Source organism: Chelonia mydas, chromosome 4, assembly GCF_015237465.2.
Source record: "Chelonia mydas isolate rCheMyd1 chromosome 4, rCheMyd1.pri.v2, whole genome shotgun sequence".
Taxonomy (NCBI): domain Eukaryota; kingdom Metazoa; phylum Chordata; order Testudines; family Cheloniidae; genus Chelonia; species Chelonia mydas.
Window position 1 is genome coordinate 133,309,705 of NC_057852.1, and position 23,741 is coordinate 133,333,445.

Below are 23,741 nucleotides of genomic sequence, written 5' to 3' on the forward strand. Positions count from 1 at the left end.
CTGTGAGCTTCATGAAAATTTCTAATAAAGGGGAGACAGAACTGTATTCATCCATTTGGAGATACCTTGAGGCTGTCTCTGGAGACAAAAACCTGAGAACAACTATAACATCAACGAGTTTACAAGACTCCATTTAAAGTTACTGGGAAATGGCATTTTTGAAATACAGGACATAGACAAGCACCTAATTTTATGTTTGCTACCACATAGCTACCAAAGCATACCCAAGAGACTCCAAGCAAGGTTTATTTCAAAGAGCTTGGCAAGCTGTAATGCACAGGACCGTGTACAAGATTCTAGTGATTTTCTTTACATTTAGAAAGCAAATGTCCGCTGGGTCTGACAGCACCAGGCCAATTAGCAAAAACTCCAAAGTCAAATATTAACGTCACCTTACCCCTTCCACCAAGGGGCAGCTCTAAATACAGACTGTAACACACCAGCAAACAGGGCAGAGTGGAAAATTGGCCAACTCTTCTCTGAGGCTGAGAAGAACAAATGGGTCCTGTTGCGTGCCCCAAATCAGCCGATCTGGGTTATTTCAGACTAGGAACAGAAGGGCATTCCAGAGCCTTGCGCCTGCCAACAGCCCCTTCTCTATTAGAGTGAGAGAGGCAGGGCATCAGCATCTCCACTCATCGCAACTTTGGCTGCGTCCCACAGGGAAAGAGGCAGTCACTCCGGGAGACCAGATGTTGAAGAGCGAATTTTATAAATTATTCAGTGCTGAATTAGGAAGGCCAGGATGGCACATCTCAATCCAAAAGTTTCCTAAGGATTGTCGGAACTCACCTCAAGCACTCTTTCTAACTCGGTTTTAAAACTAAGGGCTTGATTTATACCACTGTCTCATGCCAGTCATACGCTAGTGTAACCCCAGTACAAACCAGGCCCTCGGTATCTAGTGGGCCAGGCAAATGGTAGTGCGATAGACTATGATGCAGGGGACCACAGCTTAGTCCTGAGCTGGCATAAAGCCCAGCAGAGGGTGGGAGCCTGAGGGGAAGAGAACTTAGTCATTCTCCAGCTACCTCCTTCACCCACCAACCGTCCACCACACAGAGGAATGCTGACTGACTCTGAGGCCATTAACTATAGTAACCAGAAAAAGGGTCACTGAGGTGGGGCTGATTGTGCTATGTTTTCACTGCACAAGATAGGTGTGTTTTGAAACTGAAGATGGGGCACTTAGGCACTATGGTACTTACATTATTATTGTTAATAGTGTAAAATCCTACAGAGACAAGGCCCTGTTGTTTTTACCTTGAGGTAGCTAATCAAGGTCAACACTACACCACCCCCTCACCCAGGGTTTACCTTGCCTAGCTCCATCAAGGTGGAAACTACCTGTGCCTTGTCTCTTCCAGAATTTTACATCAATATAAAACACACCTTTTCCAGCAATGAACACCACATCCTGGGAGATGAATGAAGTTAAAAGGGGTAAAAGTGGATATGACACTAAGCCAGAAAGGGTTAAGCAACTTGCAGGCTAAATGACCCAAATTCTATACCTTTAAAGACATATTAGGAAAGTATGTACATGGTAATTAGGGATATTCCTTGTAAATAGCTAGCAAAGCCATGTTAGATAGACAAGAGCTTTGAAATGTAGACTTGTATTGTTAAAGAACTGGGAAAAGATAGTGACTGTAGTAGTCTATGTTTACCTTTATCTTGTTAGATACTAACAATGTAACCAGACGGCTCCTGTCTGTCACTATGTGTCATTGATTCAAAGATCAAAAGGGAATATTAACATTTAGATGAACTGTGAATGTGGTAATATCATTGTCTTCATTTCTCTTTGAAGTATGTAATAAACTACTTGTAAATGGCAGGAGATGTGCAGTTGCCTTATGCTGATCCATGTAGCTGATTATCCGTGATGCTGAGGAAATAGGAGTTCTACTTCAAAGCCACAATGCTTCACCTATTATTCACCTGCTGTCAAGCGGCTGCAAGAAAATTATAAAAGGAACTCTTGGGCCCTGATCCTGTTATCTCATATCTGCTTAAGCTTCTTCAGGGGAAGTTTGAGTAGCAAGACTGAGGTCCCCAGCTCCAGTCAGGATCACCCAGATATTGGACCTTGGGCTATAACCTCTGGAACTTATGCTGAGAGAACCTTTTGCAACTCTAAAGCTCACCATCTCTATTATGAAACTGACCTAAGAACTCTATTCACACCAGTATGTATAATGATATTTTAACCTACACTCTGTTTTCTTTTTAAATAAATCTTAGTTTAGTTCATAAGAATTGGCTGTAAGCGTGTACTTGGATAAGATCTAAAATATTCATTGACCTGGTGGGATATGTGTCTGATCCTTTGGGATTGATAGAACTTTTTACACAGTGAATAAGATTTTCAGTAATCCTCATTAGATTTGATTTGGCTGTCTGGGTGGGAGCCCAAGACTGGATTGTTTTAAGGGAATTGTGTTTGGTGCTTCTGGGTAATCAGTAAGGTATTCAGAGGGGTAGCCATGTTAGTCTGTATCAGCAAAAACAGAGAGGAGTCCTTGCGGCACCTTAGAGACTAACAAATTTATTTGGGCATAAGCTTTCATTCTCAAACATTCTTAAAACTACAATACCCACCTGGGAAAGTGAAGAAACAGACTGACAGAGCAGAAGGGTACCCAGAAGTCACCTACTACAGAACAGGCCCAACAAAGAAATTAACAGAATGCCACTAGCCATCACCTACAGCCCCCAACTAAAACCTCTCCAGCGCATCATCAAGGATCTACAACCTATCCTGGAGGACAATCCCTCACTCTGACAGACCTTGGGAGACAGGCCAGTCCTCACTTACAGACAGCCCCCCAACCTGAAGCAAATACTCACCAGCAGCTACACACCACACAACAGAAACGCTAATCCAGGAACCAATCCCTGCAACAAACCCAGTTGCCAACTCTGTCCGCATATCTATTCAAGGGACACCATCATAGGCCCTAACCACATCAGCCACACCATCAGGGGCTCGTTCACCTGCACATCTACCAATGTGATATATGCCATCATATGCCAGCAATGCCCCTCTGCCATGTACATTGACCAAACCGGACAGGCTCTACTTAAAAGAATAAATGGACACAAATCAGACATCAAGAATTGTAATATTCAAAAACCAGTAGGAGAGCACTTCAATCTCCCTGGACACTCAATAATAGACTTAAAAGTGGCCATTCTTCAACAAAAAAACTTAAAAAACAGACTCCAACGAGAAACTCTGCAGAACTGGAATTTATTTGCAAACTTGACACCATCAAATTAAGCCTGAATAAAGACTGGGAGTGGCTGGGTGACTACAAAAAGTTAATTTCCCTCTTTTGATATTCACCCCTTCTTCTCAACTGTTGAGAATGGGCTACATCCATCCTGACTGAATTGGCCTGTTAGCATTGACCCACCCACTTGGTAAGGCAACTCCCGTCTTTTCACGTGCTGTATATTTATACCTGCCTACTGTATTTTCCACTCCATGCATCTGATGAAGTGGGTTATAGCCCACAAAAGCTTATGCCCAAATAAATGTGTTAGTCTCTAAGGTGCCACAAGGACTCCTTGTTTTTTCAGTAAGGTATTGTAGAAGCTGTTTTGTTGCTGGCTGGTAAAGCTAAGTATTAGAATAACCACCAGTTTTGGGAATCGTCTTCCCTATTCTTTGCAGTTTTCCCTGATTAAGCAATCTCACTGTGGCCCCCCTGAAACTCCGATCACAGTGGGGGACTTTCAGGGCTCAGAAAGTGGCCTGGAGATCACCCTGTGTGGGAAAGGTATGTCAGGACCCAGGAGATGACCCTGAGGGAAAGCTAAATATGTCACGTGCATCCAGTTTTCAGATTCGCCTTATTTGCCACTGATTTAGTGCAGTGGTTATTTGCTCAGAGTGGTTTTAGGGATGTTGTAAAATGTCCCAACATACAATCCCACCAACGAATAAAGACAAGATACAAACTGAAGCAGGCTGCCCACTTTTCATTCCCCCTCCCCTTTAATTATAAATGTGGCACAAGAACCTGCAAATCATCCAGAGCAGTAAAACCATATGGAACCAACACAACCAAAAATATAAAAGCTACAAGTAATGCAACATGCTAACTCAGTCTGTGTGTAAAGAGAAACACATTCTCTTCTGTGCATTATGCAAGAGTAAAGGGTCCTGAAGCCACACACACATACGACACACTTTCCTATTTACTTCATCCATCAGCAAGTGTGTTTGCACATATGGTTTCTTTTGCAATTTGGGTTTTCAAGAGTTCATAATAACTTCTGTTATTTTTGTTCCCAAAAATAGAGAGAGAGGAGAAACACAGGACTCGCCATAGCCGACCAGTACAATCATCCACCTAATCCAGCATCCACCTTTGAGAGCAGTCAGCACCAGAAGCTTCAAAGATGAGTGTGAACTCTCCCATTATGGGCAATAATGATGCAACATGGGTATGGAGAAAGTTACTTCTTAGTCCCAGACAACTGAGGGTTGGTTTATGTCTTAAAGTAAGAGTGCTGAGATCCCTTATAAATTTTTATCCCAGCACATGTAATAGCAGATGTGTTTACTACCCATATAAATGTCAAATCCTTTTCTGACTCTTAGCTCTTGGCCACAAGGTGATCTTGTGATAGTAACAAGCTATTTATGCCTTGCATAAAAAAAGATCAACTTGAAGTTTGTTGCTTTCTAGTTTTGCTGGCAGGCCCCTTGTTCTTGTATTATGGGAAAGGGTAACCCCAAGTGCAAAACTGACTTTTCTTCAGCATTCACTTTGTATCCCTCTGTAAACTTGTATTAGTCTTCTCTCTAAACTGTAAAAAGAAAAGGAGGACTTGTGGCACCTTAGAGGCTAACAAATTTATTTGAGCATAAGCTTTCGTGAGCTACAGCTCACTTCATCACAAAAGCTTATGCTCAAATAAATTTGTTAGTCTCTAAGGTGCCACCGGTTCTTTTTGCGAATACAGACTAACACGGCTGCTACTCTAAACCTCTCACCTCTTTTTGTTCGCTTTTCATAACAGGTCATTCTAGGCCTCTAGTGATTTTCATTCCCCTTTGCTATACACTTCCTATATTTCTATATCTTTGAAATAGGATGATCAGAACTGAAACCAGTATCCAGAGCAATGGCAGGCCGTTTGCTTATATAATGTCATTCATTGCAGCATTTCCAGTGTTATTCCCTCTCTCTCTTTTTTGATCTGGACCAGCATTTTATTTGCTTTTTTGATCACTGCTGCACTCTGAACTGAGGTTTCCCCTGAGCTCATCTCTTTTTTCTGAGGGGCTACTGTTAATTTTAGAACCTAGTAATAAGTAAAAGCAGCTCAATCTATTCCTGCCAAAGTGTATCACCCTGCACTTGTCCAAGTGGGATTTCATCTGCCGCTGTGTTGCCCAATTGCCTATCTTAACTAGACCCCTTGGATGTTCCCCACAATCCTCTCTATTAACCCAATTAATTATAGGCCATGTATTCATTAGCCCTAGTCATGGCACAATGCTAAACTTCTTTCTATGTTGAAAATCAGCATTTCCACTCTGTCTCTCATTCATGATAGCACTTTACCTCTCCCTCCATGACTATTGTTTCCTTAATGGCCTCTGGTGAAGGATTTTACCAATGTCGGTTTGAATATCCATGTACATATTTTTAAATATATATTATACGATGTCCGGCTGATCCCAGAGTGTGACATTATAAAAAAGATTTACCCAAACAAGTGTTGGTGAAGTTCAGATCCAGTTGCAAACTTTGAAAGCTCTACAAATGGTTACAACTTGGCAAGGATGATTCCCCACCCTCCACCCCCATTTTATGTAACCCACTCTGAGAGCATTTTGATTGGGGAAATTTTATATTGGCCCCTCATCCAAATATAATTAGAAATAGAGGAAACCAATCAGGAGAATACTTAGAGTGAAACCTGGCAAGCTGTTTTAGCATTGTTTAAGTCTAAGTCTTGGTATTATAAAAGTACAAAAGTAATGCCATTTTACATCTGTTCAACCATTAATTATCAGGGACCACATTCACCCTGAGCAGAAGCAGGCATCACTCCACTAGAATCAGTGGAATGGTACCCATTTACACCAAAGTGAGACTGACCCTACCTATCTAGGAAACCGAAGATCACTTTTTCCTTGGGTATTTGCTTAGGACACGTTTCATTACTGAACCTGTATTTCCACTTTTATTCTGCCATTTTCCATTTATTAATGCTTTTAGTGCTTTCATTTCTATTTTTCCTTCGTCTGGAGTCTCCATCATGAGCTTAGGCACTGTTTTACATAGATCTTTGGAGAAAATCATTTAAGATAGAGGAATGAACATTACAAGTAGCTTCCAAACCATAAAAATGAAAGCTCTCTCCAAAAGAGAAATGATATTTAACCCTTGTAGCATTTGTCACAGCACCTGTGATGAAATCGAGCTTGTGATTCATATCAGGATGAATGTCATAACTTACACAGCACAGTGTAGTAGTTATAATGTCAATAATAATGTCTCACTACCACATCTTTTAGTTGGGTCTTCCTAAGTTATTATGTTCTGCCTCGTTTGGGCCCCTTCCTTATTATTAGCTAAGTGGCAAGTCTACAGCTATTGATTAAATTATCCCACAATATTTGCTAGAAGGGATCAGAACTAATGATAAGGCAGGACAGAAGGGGCATTCTTCTCGGGTGTGATTTGGTTCCAGGAGCTCCATCACATTAACCGGTGACGGAATTAAGCAGAAAGCACCATACTGGTTTTAAAAAATCCAAAACTTATTTTAAGTAGAGAAACTGAAGGCATTAAAAATTTTTTTCTACTGTCTCAGCACTGACAAGTGTCTAGTGGTTTTCAGACCAATGTACAACTGGAGGGGACTGCTAAATACCAACCTCGTTGTATAAATCACTGAATTCTTCAACCACATCTTTCGGAATCCTCTGCCCATTGTTGGTAAGGTGATAAGCCACCCCATTCTTGGAGTAAAGACTGATACGGCCAACGCTTCTCTCACCATCAGTAGTCTCTTCAAGTAAGCCATTGTCTTCTGCTAGATGATAGACTGGGTTTCCATTTGAACCATGGATCCACGTAGCTCCCAGTTCAAAAGTGGCGTTCTCTAGGGGGGAACAATCCAATTAGACCAATACGATGAACTCGTTTAAAAAGAGATGTTGTATGTCACACCCCAGTCTACACGTGAAGAGCAGTAAATAGAGCACAAATAGGACATTTACCCAATGATGCCACATCACCAAAAAAACAACACTGAAGAATTGAAGGAAGAAAAGGAGTACTAGTGGCACCTTAGAGACTAACCAATTTATTTGAGCATAAGCTTTCGTGAGCTATAGCTCACTTCATCGGAAGCTTATGCTCAAATAAATTGGTTAGTCTCTAAGGTGCCACTAGTACTCCTTTTCTTTTTGCAAATACAGACTAACACGGCTGCTACTCTGAAACCTGAAGAATTGAAGAAGTGCTTTCACTTAAGGACAAGTTTAAGTGTCATACTAATGTTTGTTTATCCTAGGTCTCTGCACAACAAGTGTCATACAGTGCTACAAAAGGGGATCAATCACAAGAAGGGTGCTCCCTAAAGAGATTCCAAGGTATGCAGCAGCAATGACCTCTAATAGTTCAAGAACAATGCAGAAGCCCTGACTCCAGGTCTTAATCCATGATTGTCACGAGCTCAACAGGTGCCACTTAAAGAAAAGGAGTACTTGTGGCACCTTAGAGACTAACCAATTTATTTGAGCATGAGCTTTCCAATGCATCCGATGAAGTGAGCTGTAGCTCACGAAAGCTTATGCTCAAATAAATTGGTTAGTCTCTAAGGTGCCACAAGTCCTCCTTTTCTTTTTGCGAATACAGACTAACACGGCTGTTACTCTGAAAGGTGCCACTTAGCCTCTCTACTTCATCCTTCCCACCTATAAAATAGGGATACTATTCGTTTACCTACCACAAGGATGCTAGAAGGACCTCTGTACAGTGCTTTATATCTTCAAAAGAGCTATGTGAATATTTTATATATCCTGGTATCAGATTCTGAGCAGTGTAACAGCAGAAGTCAATGGTGTCTGCCCTACGAACATCATTAGAATTTAGTGCACCAGAGGGTGTATTGATCTCTCTTGCTCAGAAAGTGTGAGGGGTTAGGGAACGAAAAGAGGAGTTGGCTATCTGTACTGTACAACTGCAAACAGAATATAAATGAATACTTACATAAATATTGAAGAAGTGGTAGGGAAAGAATAAGAGCATCGGTAGGCCACCCAAAGCCTTCAAACATCAAATTTAGTCTGAGGGAAGGGGAGGGAAGGTGATTGTTATTCAAGTACAGGGCAAAAAGGCATCTGTTCCACTAAAGCAGAGGAATGCAGGAAAGACTGAGACTGTCCTGTAATGGCAGCCTGAGGCTGCTTACTTTGGCATGCAGGAAAGCTTTCTTCTGCAATTAAAAATGTGTGTTGTTTACCAAAAGGACTCAAGCTACCTGCATATCCATAAGGTAAAATTAGATCATATTTTATTATTTGTGCCTCTGAAAGATTTCTTTAAAAAGATGCACTGTCACATTAAAAAATATCATTTATTTTTCACTACCTATGCTGTTTGTTTGCTTTTTGCATTTCTCAGTTTGGACAATGCAAACTGATTGGTCAGTTACATGGTTCTCTTTAGTCTAGGTCTCATCAGTTTTGCCCTCAGACTCTCACGTATTAGCCCAATTCTGTAAAATTCAAGCTGATAACAACACAGGGGGATATTTATTAGGTTAAAAAGAAACACTATTTCTAGAGGATTTTATCTTAATTTATGGGATTATTTCTTATTACAGTTGGGGTTTGTAAAAGCTCACTTGTACAAAAACAAAAATTTGGACTAAATTTGACCCAACACTGTCCCTTTAATATCATGGTCAACCCCATGCAATGCAGCATGTCCTGTAGTTTCCGTGGACATTTTATTAGGAATTAGCAGGTTAGCTACTAGCCTAGATGTTTTCACTCTCAATAACTTCCTACTGAAGAAGATAAGAATCGTGCAATTGATTACACCAGGGGTTCTCAAACATCACTGCACCACAACCCCCTTCTGACAACAAAAATTACTACACAACTCCAGGACAAGGAACTGAAGCCTGAGCTCGCCCGAGCCCCACTGTCCCAGGTGGGGTTCAGGGGCAAAGCCAAAGCCCAGGGGCCTGTAACCTGAGCTCCACCACTGCACCAGGCGGTGGGGGGTAGGGCTTTGGCCCCGGGTGGTGGGGCTTGGGTTTCATCTTCAGCCCCAGGCCCTAGCAAGTCTAATGCCAGCCCTGGTGACCCCATTAAAATGGGGTCGCGACCAGTGGTGAGCTACAACCAGTTGTTAAATTTAGAAGTCCTTTTAGAACCGGTTGTTCCACGAGGGACAACCAGTTCTAAAAGGGCTTCTAAATTTAACTGGCCAAAAGTGGCGCCTTAGGCACCGACTCCGTGGGCACTCCATGCCTGGAGCACCCAAGGTGAAAATTTGGTGGGTGGCAGCTCCCCGCCCCACCCCCAGCCCCAGGCCCAGCTCACCTCCGCTCCACCTCCACCTCCTCCCCTGAATTCGCCTCCCCACTCTGCTTCTCCACCCCCCCAGGCTTCCCGCGAATCAGCTGGCTTCCTGCTCAGGCTCAGGGATGTGCAGGTGAGCTGGGACGGGGGGGCACGAGGAGGGCCACCCACGCCGCAGCAGGTAACCTGGGGGGGGGGTGGGCGGGGCGCGCAGGGGAACCACTCCCCGCCCCAGCTCACCTCCACCTCCCTGGGCCTGAGCGGGAAGCCGCTGCCTGCTTCTCAGCCTGCCCCGGCTTCCCACTGAACAGCCGATTCGTGGGAAGCCGGGGGGGCGCGGAGAAGCAGAGCGGGGCGGTGCTTTCAGGAGAGGAGGCACAGGCGGAGCGGAGGTGATCTGGGGCCAGGCGCAGGGTGGGGAGCTGCCAGTGGATGCTCTGCACCCACCTATTTTCCCCGTGGGTGCTCCAGCCCCAGACCACTCAGGGAGTCGGCGTCTAAGGCGCCACTTTTGATGTGATCAGTGAGGGAGCAGCCGCTCCCCCCCTAGCTACGCTCCCCTGCCCCTAGGAACCAGAGGGACCCGCTGGATGCTTCCTGGGAGCTGCCCCAGGTAAGCACCTCCGGGACTCCTCACCTCGCCCCCTGGCAGGTACCTCTGGCTCTTAGGGGTGGGGTGGGCACCCACTATGATGGCCTACAAGACCCTCCTGCCCGGTTCTGGGGGCAGTCAGGGGACAGGGGAGGGGGGTGGATGGGGCAGGAGTCCTGGGGGGGCAGGCATTAAGGAACGCTGGGAGGTTGGATGGGGCAGGAGTCCCGGGGGGGGCGGGGGGGGGCAACGACCCCCTCGTGGGGTGAGGAGGGAACCCGTTGTTAAGATTTGGGCAGCTCATCACCGGTCGCGACCCACTTTGGGGTCCCCACCCACAGTTTGAGAACCGCTGGATTACACCATCACATAGTGCTTAACATGTAAATTCAGTCACAATGCCATTCCAGAAAGAAAAGGAGTACTTGTGGCACCTTAGAGTTAGTCTCTAAGGTGCCACAAGTCCTCCTTTTCTTTTTGCGAATACAGACTAACACGGCTGCTACTCTGAAAAATGCCATTCCAAGTATGCTAACATTTACAGTGGGTTCACTGTTAGAAGTGATGCTATCAAGTTGTACAAATGAGTCACTATTTCAAAGCAAATCCCCAGACATTTGGTTTTCCAAGCCAAGAACAATTTCAAAAGGAAATAAAGTGCCAGTGGAAGTTATCCGTCAAGGCCCTGAATGTGCAAAAACTTACATGGGCACATAAAGCATGTGCTCAAGTCTTTGCAAAATCAGGGCCTAAATGTGTTAATGTTTAAGGCATTGCAACTTCTGAACATACCCACAGAGCATGCAGTCTGGTGGAAATGATTCAGTCCAGCAGTCAATGGTACAGTGCTCATAAATATTTCAGGTTTGAAGTGACAGTGATCTTATTACCTGGGATCTTCATACAAACCATAGCATACAAGATTATTAGCAGGAATAGTATATAAAACATGTAGGTCAGTCTGTGGTCCCCATTCCACTAGTATGAATTGGCATTAATACTGACTTCCAAATAGAATCTTGCTCTTTTTCTTTCAATCATCAGCATTTTTTAAAGTAGCACAAAATACTAGCATATTCTTCTTTATTTTTACCCAAATTTTACTGTCACAGCACAAACAAAAAAGGAAAAGCCATTTCCTTTCATTTTCTCCTGTGAGGAGGCGTTGTGAGGCATGTAATTAAATACTGTACAGGGAAACTAAAAATAGCCTAGCTCACCTGTATATTTAGAAACTCATTAACTGACATTACTCAAAGCAGATAAGCCAATTATTTCCTGAAGTAAGTGGCATGATAAATTCTTTAAAAGTGTGAAGTTAATCATATTCTTTTACACAGATACTCCATTTAGTTCCAGGGCCCTTCAGGGCTTGAAAAATCAAGTAGTTCCAATACCAATCTCATTTGAATAAGGCCTTGTCTACACTACAGGGAAAAACCGATCTAAGCTACACAATTTGAGTTACGTGACTAGCATAACTCAAGTCGCTGTGTAGCTTATACCTACTTACTGCGGGGTCCATACTATGGGATGTTGACAGGAAACGCTCTCCCTTACTCGATTCCCCTTACTCTTCTCGATCAGGTGGAGTACAGGAGTCGACGGGAGAGCGATCTGCAGTTGATTTAGCAGGTCTTCACTAGACCTGCTAAATCAACTGCCGATGCACTGATGGCCGAGCGTCGATCCCCTGGTAAGTGTAGACAAGTCCTTAGTAAGCGAATAGTATACAGTCCTCATAAAATAGGTCTGCTGCTCCCATTAACATACATATTTAGCTATAATATGTATTTCCCATGCACCACTGTGATGCAGCACCTAGCTGTTACTATGATTGTTGCAATATGTATATCAGACCAATGCAGAAGCCGTATATATATAATCAAAGCAGAACACTCCACCTCTTCTTTGTTATTGCCCTGAATGGAATTCTGAAAAACTTGTCTATGTTGAGTTGCAACTAACTCCATGAGTGGTCTCATTGGAACTGCAGCTACTAAGTAAGGGTATCTGAATTTAGACCTTAAGTAACTGTCTTCAAGGGTATGTCTTCACTGCAGATTACCTGAGTTATCAGCACCCGGATCTATGCACACAGCTTAGTCTAGCCCAGGTGCGAGCAAACCCACTGCAAAGCCTGTGTCCTAACTGGTGCTATGCTCCCCGGCATGTCTCACTAGGACTTCAGGGGGCCTATCCCATGAGCTTTTGTGCTGCAGAAAGCTGAGCTGCTCTGATTCTTTCCCAATGGACTTATGGAAAAACTTGTCTGTGCTTCAGAGAACATGAGGGAAATTGTGGGAAGGCACTGGAGGACTATCAGCAATTGAATGGTTTAGCTTGCATCCTCATTGTCAAATGGGTGGGCTACCCGCTCAAGTGAAAGTGGTACCCAAGTTCTAGCCTACACCTCCAGTCAGGCCAGCTAGCCCAGGTTTAAAGCACTACCAACCTCGGATGAGAGGACTTTGTGTGTGGACACGAGGGGGGTTAGGGGCAACACTAAAGAAAACACTGAGTTACCTCTGCAGTGAAGACATACCCCAAGGAAGAGATCACTAGGCCACGCCTGCGCTTTGTCATTGAGGAGGAGGGGCTGCGTATAAAGGCCTTGCAAGCTGACCTAATAGGAGGAAAACTTGAGCTCCTCCTGATCACCAGTAGCAAAGAATTCAACAGCCAAGAACCCTCCACCAGGAACAATATGCCCTCAAATACAGAGGGCCAGATCACCAGCTGGTACACACGGGCGTGACTCCAGTGAAGTCAAACCTAAACCAGTTTATACCAGCTAAGGATGTGGCTTTGAATATTTAAACCATGAGGAATGTTTTCAAACAGACTGGAGATCCGGAGATGAAAGGCCCTCTGAGCCAGAATCTGCCAGCCTTGCTCCTGTACAGAAGCAAAGGGGATACTCACAGGTGCATCTACATTAGACAAGAAGGTACATTCTGTGCTACCTGTAGGTAAGTGAACCTCGTGGGTCTTATGGAATCACCTCCCTAATGCCAACTAACTAGTTTAATTTTTGACCAGGTTCTCTGTATTCATTAACTTGGGCCTCTAGCTGGTCTTCTTTCACTTTATTTAGCCCGGCCTTACGTCACTTACTGTATTTTACTCTATAAACTCACCACAGTAAATAAACATGAGTGCCTGTGACCTTTCAGAAGGGAAATGAATGAAAAGGCTATTTGACAAATCTAAACTCTGGAGTCTGAATAGGGCACTTCAAATGCTGGCGAGACTTGGCACAGAGATTAGAATGGGAAATGTGTCATTTACTCCCTGTGGGCTGTGTCCAAGATATCCTTGATCATGCATGTGAGTGGAGGGGAGTGTTAAAGGTTTGGAATATTAAAAGGCCAATATTTTCCCTGTGGAATTTTTTGTACTGTACTAATATAGGGCCTAATTTTGCCTTCCCTGTTCACTATGTTACTCTGTGACCTTGCCTTCTCTAGGAAGAAAGGGGAGTTCTTGCCTCATGTTAGCTAACACATGGTAACTAACACAAGAAAAAATCCTAGTGAAGACAGGCAATTTGGAGCCTAAGGTTTACCTCAACTAGCTAATACACGTTATACTCCTGGGGGCATTTTGCACCAAAAAATTAAAAATTCTGCGCAAGTTATTTTAAAATTCGGCAAAATTCTGCAAATTTTATTTGTTGAATAAATGTGGAGGCTCCAGCATGGCATTGGGAAGCACAGGCCACTGGCTGCACGAACATGGGAGACCATCCTGCAGCACCCCCACCCCTGGGAAACGGACTCAGCAGTGAGGCTGCACCTGACCCTGACACAGCATGAGGACTAGACCTGCCCCAAAAACACCACTCCCCTCCATGCCAGTTGCACCAGGTGTGGGCAGGCAGGATCCAAGTGTGGAGGGGCTTAGTGTGGGGGGATCCAGGTGTGGGTTGAGAGGGTTCTAAGTGGGACAATCAGGGTGCAGGTGGCTCAGTGGGGGGATCTGGATGCACAGGACCTTGTTTGGGGTTTTTGGGCACAATGGTAATGGGACTCTGCAGGGGGGTCCAGGTGAAGGTGGTTGGGGCTCAGCGGGGGGGGGGGGGTGTATGTGTGGGGGATAGAGCTAGGCAGGGGGTCTGGATGTGGGGAACTCAGTGGGGGGGGGGGTCCAGGTGTTCGGGGGAGGGGCTCAGTGGGGTGGGAATCCAGGTGCAACTGATTGGGGCTCAGTGGGGTGGAGATCCAGATGCGGTGGCTCATCGGGGTGGTTCAGGTGCAGGGCAAGTGGGGCTTATCAGGGAGGTTCTGAACGCAGGGGGTGAGGATCGATGGGAGGATCTGGGTATGAGGGGGTCCAGATGCACGGGGGTTGGGTGGATGGGGGAGCAGCAGCTGTACAGGGATCCCTCCCCCTGCAGCTGAAGAGCAATGCGTACAGGAAGTGGTGGGGTGTAGTTTACAGAGCTTCCTGCAACTGGCGGAGGGTCTGACCCAGCCCCAGATGCTGTGCAGGGGAAGAGGAAGTTTTCTCCTATGGCATCCAACCTTTGCTCTTGGCTAAGAACATTCAGTCATCTGCTGACCACAGAACGTAGGTATCTTGGGGTACACATACACTGCAGCTGGGAGTGAGTCACCCAGGCCGAGTAGACGGACACGCTACCTCTGCCTGAAGTAGAACACTAAAAATAGCAGTGTGGACATTGCGGCACGAGCTAGTCACCTGAGGGCAAGGCTACCTGACCCCCTGGCTTGGCACTCAGGTGGCTAGCCTGGGCTGCTGCCCAAGCCACACCATCCATGCTGCTACTTTTAGCGTGCTAGCTGGAGTAGAGCTAGTGCATGTCCATCTACCTGGGCTGGGATGAGATCAGATTAGAATTCGTATTCCTATCCCATGTTAGCTAATTCATGGTAAGTAATGTGAAGAAAATGCCTAATGAAGACAGGGCAGTTGGTAGTGTTAATGTTACTCCTGTGGGGGAATTCTCTGCCACTGTGCATGCGCAGAATGTATGTCCCCCGCAGATTTCTTTGCCTCCCCGTACTAAAATGACTTTCTGACGGGGCAGAAAAGGGAAGCCACAAAAGCGGTCATGTGACCCTCCCCAGCAGTATGTTTCAGGTGCCCAGGGCAGCCAGCAGAGAGGTAAATCACTGTGGGGTAAGGGGTGGGACTGGGGAAGACCCGGCTCCCTACCCTGTGCCAGGCTCAGCTGCTAGTCCTGGCTGGTCTGGGGAGGATGGGACTTCCTAGTTCACACATTCAAGTTACTGGAGAAAAATACCCTTCCCCACCCTCAGCCACGCTGAACTCTGTTTATAAAGCCAATTGATCACCAACACCTTCACTTCACAATAATACTTCACACTTCTGCAGAGCTTTTCATCTAAAGCTCTGAGTGCTTGGGAAGCTCTGTGCCCCACACATGAATAACCCATTGCACCCAGAAGCCGGGTAATCGCATGCTAAAATACCCATTTGCAGGTGCAAATGACCAGGAAATGGCTTTAAGAGGATATCTAACAAATTAACCCTCGTAATAATACAAACTCTTGCCGGAAGCGTGAGACGAGAGAGTCTGATACAACGGTACAACAACATTTTCCTTACCAAGTCTGACGCTTTGCACTCTGCCTCCAATTCTGTCAGACGCCTCAAGGATTGTTACATCCGTGAAACCGTTTTCCAGGAGAGATTTTGTAGCTGACAGGCCCGCAAGGCCAGCACCAATAACTACTATTCGAGGCTGTCGTTTTCTCCGTAGGCCACTACTAAGAGGATCATCAGTGCTGTCTGAAGATGTTTCACAACTTTGCATGCCGTCCAAGCTCTCCTTCTAAGGAATCTAAGGAAAAGCAAACAAACAGGTTCAAAGAAATAAGCCAACAACTCTCCACGCTTCACGAAGATTTCTTCTCTCAGCACAGAAGCAAATTTGGGGGTGTCTCTAGATATATGACTAGCAGAAAAGAAAGTCAACCTATGAACTAGAACAAGCCCTTTCAAATGGGAACCACAGAAAGGGCAACAAAGATCAGCCTGGAATGTAAGAGTTTCTGGTCTCGACTCTGGAGCATCAATAGTTGAACCTACTGCAGTCTCCACCCTCTACATTGTAACCATGTAACAATTTCCAGCAAATTCATAGGATTTCTGACCTCCTGTCTCTTTATATAACCTACTGAGGTGGCAATTTTGTGGTAGAGAAAAAACACACACCCTGTGACAACTAGCTGTTCAAAGAAGTAATGTAACTTTATTCTGCTTCTGTGGCAACCACAAAGCATAAGCTTTAGATCATATAAATATGATACTAGGTAAATGGGACTTAGCTCAAAGCAGGAAGACCAGATATCAAACCAATAGCTGAACAGAAAGTGCAGGTGGGGAGGAGAATCTCGGGTTTGCTCGTTAGAGGGCCATTTGATTATTGCATTGTTAAGAAATGTGACTAAATGCACTAATGATCACAAAACAGTCACACTACTTTTCACTTCTGAGGTACCATTCCTTTGAGGATCTCAAAGCACTTTGCACATATTAACTAAACTTCTCCACCTCTGTGTAGTACGCAGAGATCAGATATGGAGGAGACAAATGATGGTCCAAGTTCAGCAGTCACGTAAACGGTGGTATAAATAGCAAAACTGCATCCATCTAGCATCCAGATGCTATTTCTAAAAACTGTGCCATTTTAAATCAGTTTAGAAACTGGTTTGAAATTGGTGCAACTTCAGCCAGATCTATACTTGGAAGCCTTTGCCAGTATAGCTATACTATACCAGCAAAGCACTCCTAGCATGGACTAGGGTGACCAGATAGCAAGTGTGAAAAATTGGGATGGGATGGGGGGTCAGAGGTGTCTATAAAAGAAAAAGCCCCAAATATTGGGACTGTCCCTATAAAATCAGGACATCTGGTCACCCTAGTATGGACACAGCTTATACCATCAAACCAATGCTTGTGCCAGTATAATTCATTCCAGTCCCCCTAAGCATAATAAGCTATAACAGTAAAAGGACAGTTTTACCAGTCTATCTGCATCTACAATAAAGGCTTTTCCCAGCACTGCTATGTCTGCCACAAATCACACCTCTTCACGTCCCTGACCAACATCAGTACACCAGCAAAAGATTGTAGTCTTCATGGTGTGGACGCATTTCTAAGCAGCAATGTTTAATTAACAAGACTCTAGTCAATTTCATTGCTGTTATTTAGAACCTATTGGCCACTGTTGCTGCTATGGGCAAGCCGGAGTGTGCACTGGAGTTACTCATGGGGAAGCTGGAGCCGAACATCGGAGGCTGAAAGAGTAGCAGAGAACTCTTTCCTTCGTTTTGCATACAAGCTCTTGAGTAGGGCGAAGACACAAAACTCCTTTCTTTCAGCAGCTGGGGGTAGGTTACAGCTTCAGGTTTTAGACACTTAGGAGCCAGAGGCTGATATGGAAGATGAAGCACACGCACACCCTGTAAATGGGATCTATAGACAGCACCCGGGTAAACATAACAGCACCGACCCCTTTCTCACTATTTGTAAGTAATAGGGGGACTGGGCTTCCTACCATGGCGTGTCTCCCCTTCCCCTCAACACCAAACCCTCACCCACACCTCATTTCTTTTTCACCCACTTCCCGATAGAAGGTGTCTCGTAGATTTCTCAATTCCTGCTGTTCCAATGTGCACCAGTGGCCTGTAAAATCAATCGAGGATCCATTCCTACCAATTCCAAACAAACAAATTCAAGAATCTTACACTGCTCAAGGTAGGAAGTCAGACACTTTTGGTTCTTTGAGGGCTGTCAAGAGATTAAAAAGATGTATTGTGTGATTAATCGCGCCGTTAAACAAAAATAGAATGCCATTTATTTAAATATTTTTGATGTCTCCTACATTTTCAAATATATTGATCTCAATTACAACAGAGAATACAAGTATACAGTGCTCACTTTATATTTATTTTTATTACAAATATTTGCACTGTAAAAAACAAAAGAAATAGTATTTTTCAGTTCCCCCATTACAAGTACTGTAGTGCAATCTCTTTATCATGAAAGTTGAACTTACAAATTATATACAAAAAAACTGTATTCAAAAAGAAAACAATGTAAAACTTTAAAGCCTACAAGTCCACTCAGTCCTGCTTCTTGTTCAGCCAATCGCTCAGACGAACAAGTTTGTTTACATTTGCAGGAGATAATGCTGCCCACTTCTTGTTTCCAGTGTCACCTGAAAGTGAGAACAGGCGTTCGCATGGCACTGTTGTAGCCAGCGTCGCAAGATATTTACGTGACAGATGCACTAAAGATTCATATGTCCCTTCATGCTTCAACCACCATTCCAGGGGACATGCGTCCATGCTGATGACAGGTTCTGCTCGATAACAATCCAAAGCAGTGTGGACCAATGCATGTTCATTTTCATCATCTGAGTCAGATGTCACCAGCACAAGGTTGATTTTCTTTTTTGGTGGTTCAGATTCTGTAGTTTCCACATCAGAATGTTGCTCTTTTAAGACTTCTGAAACCATGCTCCACACCTCATCCGTCTCAGATTTTGGAAGGAACTGCAGATACTTAAACCTTGGGTCTTCTGCTGTACCTATCTTTAGAAATCTCACATTGGTACCTTCAATGTTCAGTGTTTTTATGCGATGAGTTGAAAAACACTATTTCTTTTGTTTATCATTTTTAGAGTGCAAATATTAGTAATAAAAATAATAAAGTATAGTGAGCACTGTGCACTTTGTATTCTGTGTTGTAATTCAAATCAAATATATTTGAAAAAGTACCAAAACATCCAAAAATATTTAATAAATTTCAATTAGTATTCTATTCTACAGTGCGATTAATTGTTTTGAGTTAATTGCGATTAATCGACAGCCCTAGTTTCTTTGAAATACTAGACGGACAGGGAGCCAGGATCCTTGGGTTCTGCCACTGGATCATCGCGTGAAAATTATATCACTTCCCTGTCCTGCAGTTTATCCGTCTGCAAACTGGGGTTATAACAGTCTCACAGAGGTAGTTTGAAGCTTAATTACCATTTGTAAAGCACAAAGTGCAAAGTAATGTCTGTTATAAAGGTTATACTATAATTAAAACTGAGTACTTTATTTCACTCAGGTAAAATATGGTGATGTATTTTAGGATTTAATGCATCCAACATGAGTTTTAAAAATTCTTCAAACAATCGTCTTCTCCATGCCAAGCTGTGGGAACTCTCAGATACTGTATTGATGAGTATGTTATAAAGGCCTGGATATGGAACAGTCCCCTCTACCGTTTATAATACTGTAAGCTTTAAACAGGAACTACTGTCTCAGATCTCCAGTACAGCATTCTGAACTTAATAAAGAGGATGTTCTCACGCCACCAAAAACTTAAAGAACATGTGGGTTCCCTTTCTGTTCAGCATTTTAATTTTGGTTTACAAGATCTGTCTAGACAGATGAGACAATAACAGGCTATTTCATATGCCATGTACAATGTAGAAACCACCGTTATTTAGGTTACTCAAATTTTACTATACAACTTACAGAGGGGAAGACAATTAAAATAATAGGATCCTAGGCTTCTAAACCATGATATGCAGTAAAATGACGATACTATATAAAAATCTATAATTCCGCACTGCACATTATTTCACTGTCAATTAATACAGTGTGTTGGGCTCGTAAGAAAGAGGAGCGCATGAATCACGGGTCTATTGGACATAATACCTACAGTATCTGCCAGGCAGCAAGACAGCACCCAAGCCAATGTGTAAGTGTCACCCTTCACTCCAACACTGAAAGAAGTTTGCAAGGTTTGGGCTTTTAAGGTTTTGTCTTCACTGCCAAAAAAAAAAAGGGGGGGGGGTGTTTTTTCCATGAGAGAACTAGCGCACATTAGCTAGCCTGCGATAAAATTCCAGTGGAGACAAGGCATCTGTAGTTTGACCGCGAGGTAAACCAGGCAAGTATAGTGCTGACCTCTCCCAGCCACCTTCCAGTCAAACTGCAGTGCCTCATCTCCACTAGATTTTTATCCTGCTGTAAAAACCCCCAACTTTTCTGCAGGGAAGATAGAGCCTTTAGTTTCACCATCTCCCCACTTCTGCTTAGCCTCATCATCTACCCACTACTGCCTCCATTCTGGTTTTAATTACCTGCACTTCCCTGCTCGCCTTCCTCCACCTGCTTCTCCACTCCATACTCCCTCACCCACCCCACCTACTTTAATTCATCTCCCCTCACCGCTTGCCCTCTTCTCTATTCCTACTTCGCAGAGTTAAACAAGCCATGATCCTGCTTCCAAGAAGTACCGACACGTCTGCAAAAATAAATCCATCACCAAGACGTGCATGGAAACATCAAAGCAAACTCAAGGGCTTGTAACTGCAATGCTTGCTCTCTTCACCGCCTATGGACTCCCTGTACGTTTATCTCCAGTGGTCATCTCATTTCAGCAACCGATCCTGCAGCTGGTTCCCTTTGGGTGGGCCCTTGCCCCTGTGCATAGCCTTTTTGACTTCCGGCAGGACAGCACGCAAGAGGGGAAGTCCAAGCAGATGATCCAGTTGCAGGATCAGGGTCTTAGGCTGTAAGCGTTCTGGGCAGGGAAAAAGTCTTATTTGTTTGAAGGCACCTAGCTTACTTTGGTCCCTCTATAAATAATTAATACAGCTATTAATAATTACTTGTTTATTTCTGTTTCTCTGTCTTATCTTTCAGAATACAAGGCCTTCAAGGCAGGGACTATCTTCTGTTCTTTTTGTACAGTGTCTAGCATAATGGGGCCTGCCAAAATACAAATAAATAGTCATTACAAACTGAGCACAATACAGCACAACCTGTTTAATTCTGGGCAAGCCAAATTATCATGATGTGGTTAGTAGCAGTGTAGCACCCAGGAGCCCCAATCATGGACCAGGACCCCATTGTGCGAGGTGCTGTACAAACAAAGAACAAAAAGACTCGCCCTGTCCTGAAGAGCTTACAATCAAATTCTGAAGTCCATACTCCCTTCTACTCAAGCAGACTCCCACTGAGCACTTTGTCCTCAACATTCCTTCAGCGGAAGTTCAACCTGAGTGAAGACTTCAGCATTTGGCCCATATCTTGGGCTTCTCATTTTTCTTACCATTCAAATTCTTACCCACTCTTATGCCTTGTCTACACTTGAAATGTAGGTCCGTTTAGCTACGGCGCTCAGAGGTGTGAAAAATCCACACCGCTGAGCACCACAGCCATGCCAACCTAATCCCCTGTGTAGACACAGCTAGGTCAAGGGAAGTATTCTTTTCTTGACCTACTTACCGTCACGTAGGGAGGTGGAGTTACGACAGTAATGGAAGAACCCCTTCATTGCTATAATGTGTGTCTATCTCACAGTGGAGACAAACCCTTAGGCCTTCTCTACACACAAAAGATGTACCACTAACTATACTGGTATAGTTAAAGGGGTACAACATGCCTAATGTGAACAGTTACATCAGTATAAAGATGCTCTTACCAGTAGAGCTTATCCACATAAGGGAAGGGAAAGACAACAAAGCAGGCCATGTCTACATTACGAAAGTACTCCAATTTTACAGAAGTCGATTTTTGGAAACAGATTGTATAAAGTCGAGTGCATGCGTCCACACTAAGCACATTAATTCAGCGGTGTGCGTCCACAGTACCGTGGCAAGCGTCGACATTCCGAGCGGTGCACTGTGGGTAGCTATCCCACAGTTCTCGCAGTCCACGCTGCCCACTGGAATTCTGGGCTGAGCTCCCAATGCCTGATGGGGCCAAAAATTTGTCGTGGGTGGTTATGGGTAAATGTCGTCAGACAACCCTCCCTCCCTCCATGAAAGCAACAGCAGACAATCATTTCGCACCCTTTTCCCTGGATCGCCCAAGCAGACGCCATAGCACAGCAAGCATGGACCAGTTTATGCAGAACCAGCTCCTGAAAAACCAGGCGAGGAGGTGACAGAAGCGCGGTGATGAGGACATGAACACAGATTTCTCTAAAACCGCAGTCCCCAGCAATTTGGAGATCATGGTGGTACTGGGGCAGGCTCATGCCGTGGAACGCTGATTCTGGGCCCGGGAAACAAGCACAGACGGGTTTGACCGCATAGTGTTGCAGGTTTGGGATGATTCCCAATGGCTCCGAAACTTTCACATGCGTAAGGGCACTTTCATGGAACTTTGTAACTTGCTTTCCCCTGCCCTGAAGCGCAAGAATACCAAGATGAGAGCAGCCCTCACAGTTCACAAGCGAGTGGCAATAGCCCTGTGGAAGCTTGCAACGCCAGACAGCTACCGCTCAGTCGGTAATCAGTTTGGAGTAGGAAATCTACTGTGGGGGTTGCTGTGATGCAAGTAGCCAGTGCAATCATTGAGCTGCTGCTATCAAAGGTAGTGACTCTGGGAAATGTGCCAGTCATACTAGATGGCTTTGCTGCAGTGGGATTCCCTAACTGTGGTGGGGCTACAGATGGAACGCATATCCCTATCTTGGGAGGTTTCAGAGTAGCAGCCGTGTTAGTCTGTATTCTCAAAAAGAAAAGGAGTACTTGTGGCACCTTAGAGACTAACCCATTTATTTGAGCCTAAGCTTTCGTGAGCTACAGCTCACTTCATCGGATGCAGCCAGTACATAGACCGCAAGGGGTACTTTTCAATGGTGCTGCAAGCACTGGTGGATCACAAGGGACATTTCACCAACATCAACGTGGGATGGCCGGGAAAGGTTCATGACACTCGCGTCTTCAGGAACTCTGGTCTGTTTAAACGGCTGCAGGAAGGGATTTACTTCCCAGACCAGAAAATAACTGTTCGGGATGTTGAAATGCCTATAGTTATCCTTAGGGACCCAGCTTACCCCTTAATGCCCTGGCTCATGAAGCTGTACACAGGCACCCTGGACGGCAGAAAGGAGCTGTTCAACTATAGGCTGAGCAAGTGCAGAATGGTGGTAGAGCGTGCATTTGGACGTTTAAAGGGTCACTGGCGTAGTTTACTGACTAGCTTAGATCTCAGCGAAACCAATATTCCCATTGTTATTGCTGCTTGCTGTGTGCTCCACAATCTCTGTGAGAGTAAGGGGGAGATGTTTGTGGCAGGGTGGGAGGTTGAGGCAAATCGCCTGGCTGCTGAATACGCGCAGCCAGACACCAGGGTGTTTAGAGGAGCACAGCAGGAAGCGCTGAGCATCAGAGAAGCTTTGAAAACTAGTTTCATGACTGGCCAGGGTACTGTGTGACACTTCTGTTTGTTTCTCCTTGATGAAAACCCACCCCCTTGGTTGCCTCTAAATTCCCTGTAAGCCACCCATCCTCCCCACTTCAATCACAGCTTGCTTGCAAAGGAAATAAAGTCACTATCATTTAAAAAACATGGATTCTTTATTAATTGATTATAAAAATAGGGAGATAACTCACAAGGTAGCCCTGGTGGGGTGTGGGAGGAGGGTGGGAGGGAAGGAAAAGGCCACTTTAAAATTTCTTGAATGACAGCCTTCTGTTACTTGGGCTGTCCACTGGGGTGGAGTGGTTGGGTGCCCGGAGCCTCCTCCCCCCCTCCCCCGACCCCGCGTTCTTGGGCGTCTGGGTGAGAAGACTAT

General features: G+C 44.6%; 1 protein-coding gene across 4 annotated transcripts in view; it reads right to left on the minus strand.

Annotated features, from left to right (window-relative positions):
* The window catches only part of SMOX (spermine oxidase), a 96,623-nt gene that overhangs the window by 25,128 nt on the left and 47,754 nt on the right, over nt 1–23,741 (minus strand). For 2 of the 4 annotated variants that reach the window (XM_037898323.2, XM_037898321.2), the window contains exons 2-3: nt 15,756–15,990; nt 6,908–7,134 (exon numbers count right to left, since the gene is read on the minus strand). In XM_037898323.2, coding sequence (XP_037754251.1) covers nt 6,908–7,134; nt 15,756–15,963 — 435 coding nt within the window. In that variant the 5' untranslated portion in view covers nt 15,964–15,990. Of the gene's footprint in view, nt 1–6,907; nt 7,135–15,755; nt 15,991–17,775; nt 17,864–23,741 lie in introns of all 4 variants that reach the window. The other 2 variants (XM_043544894.1, XM_043544893.1) reach the window with 2 other exon arrangements.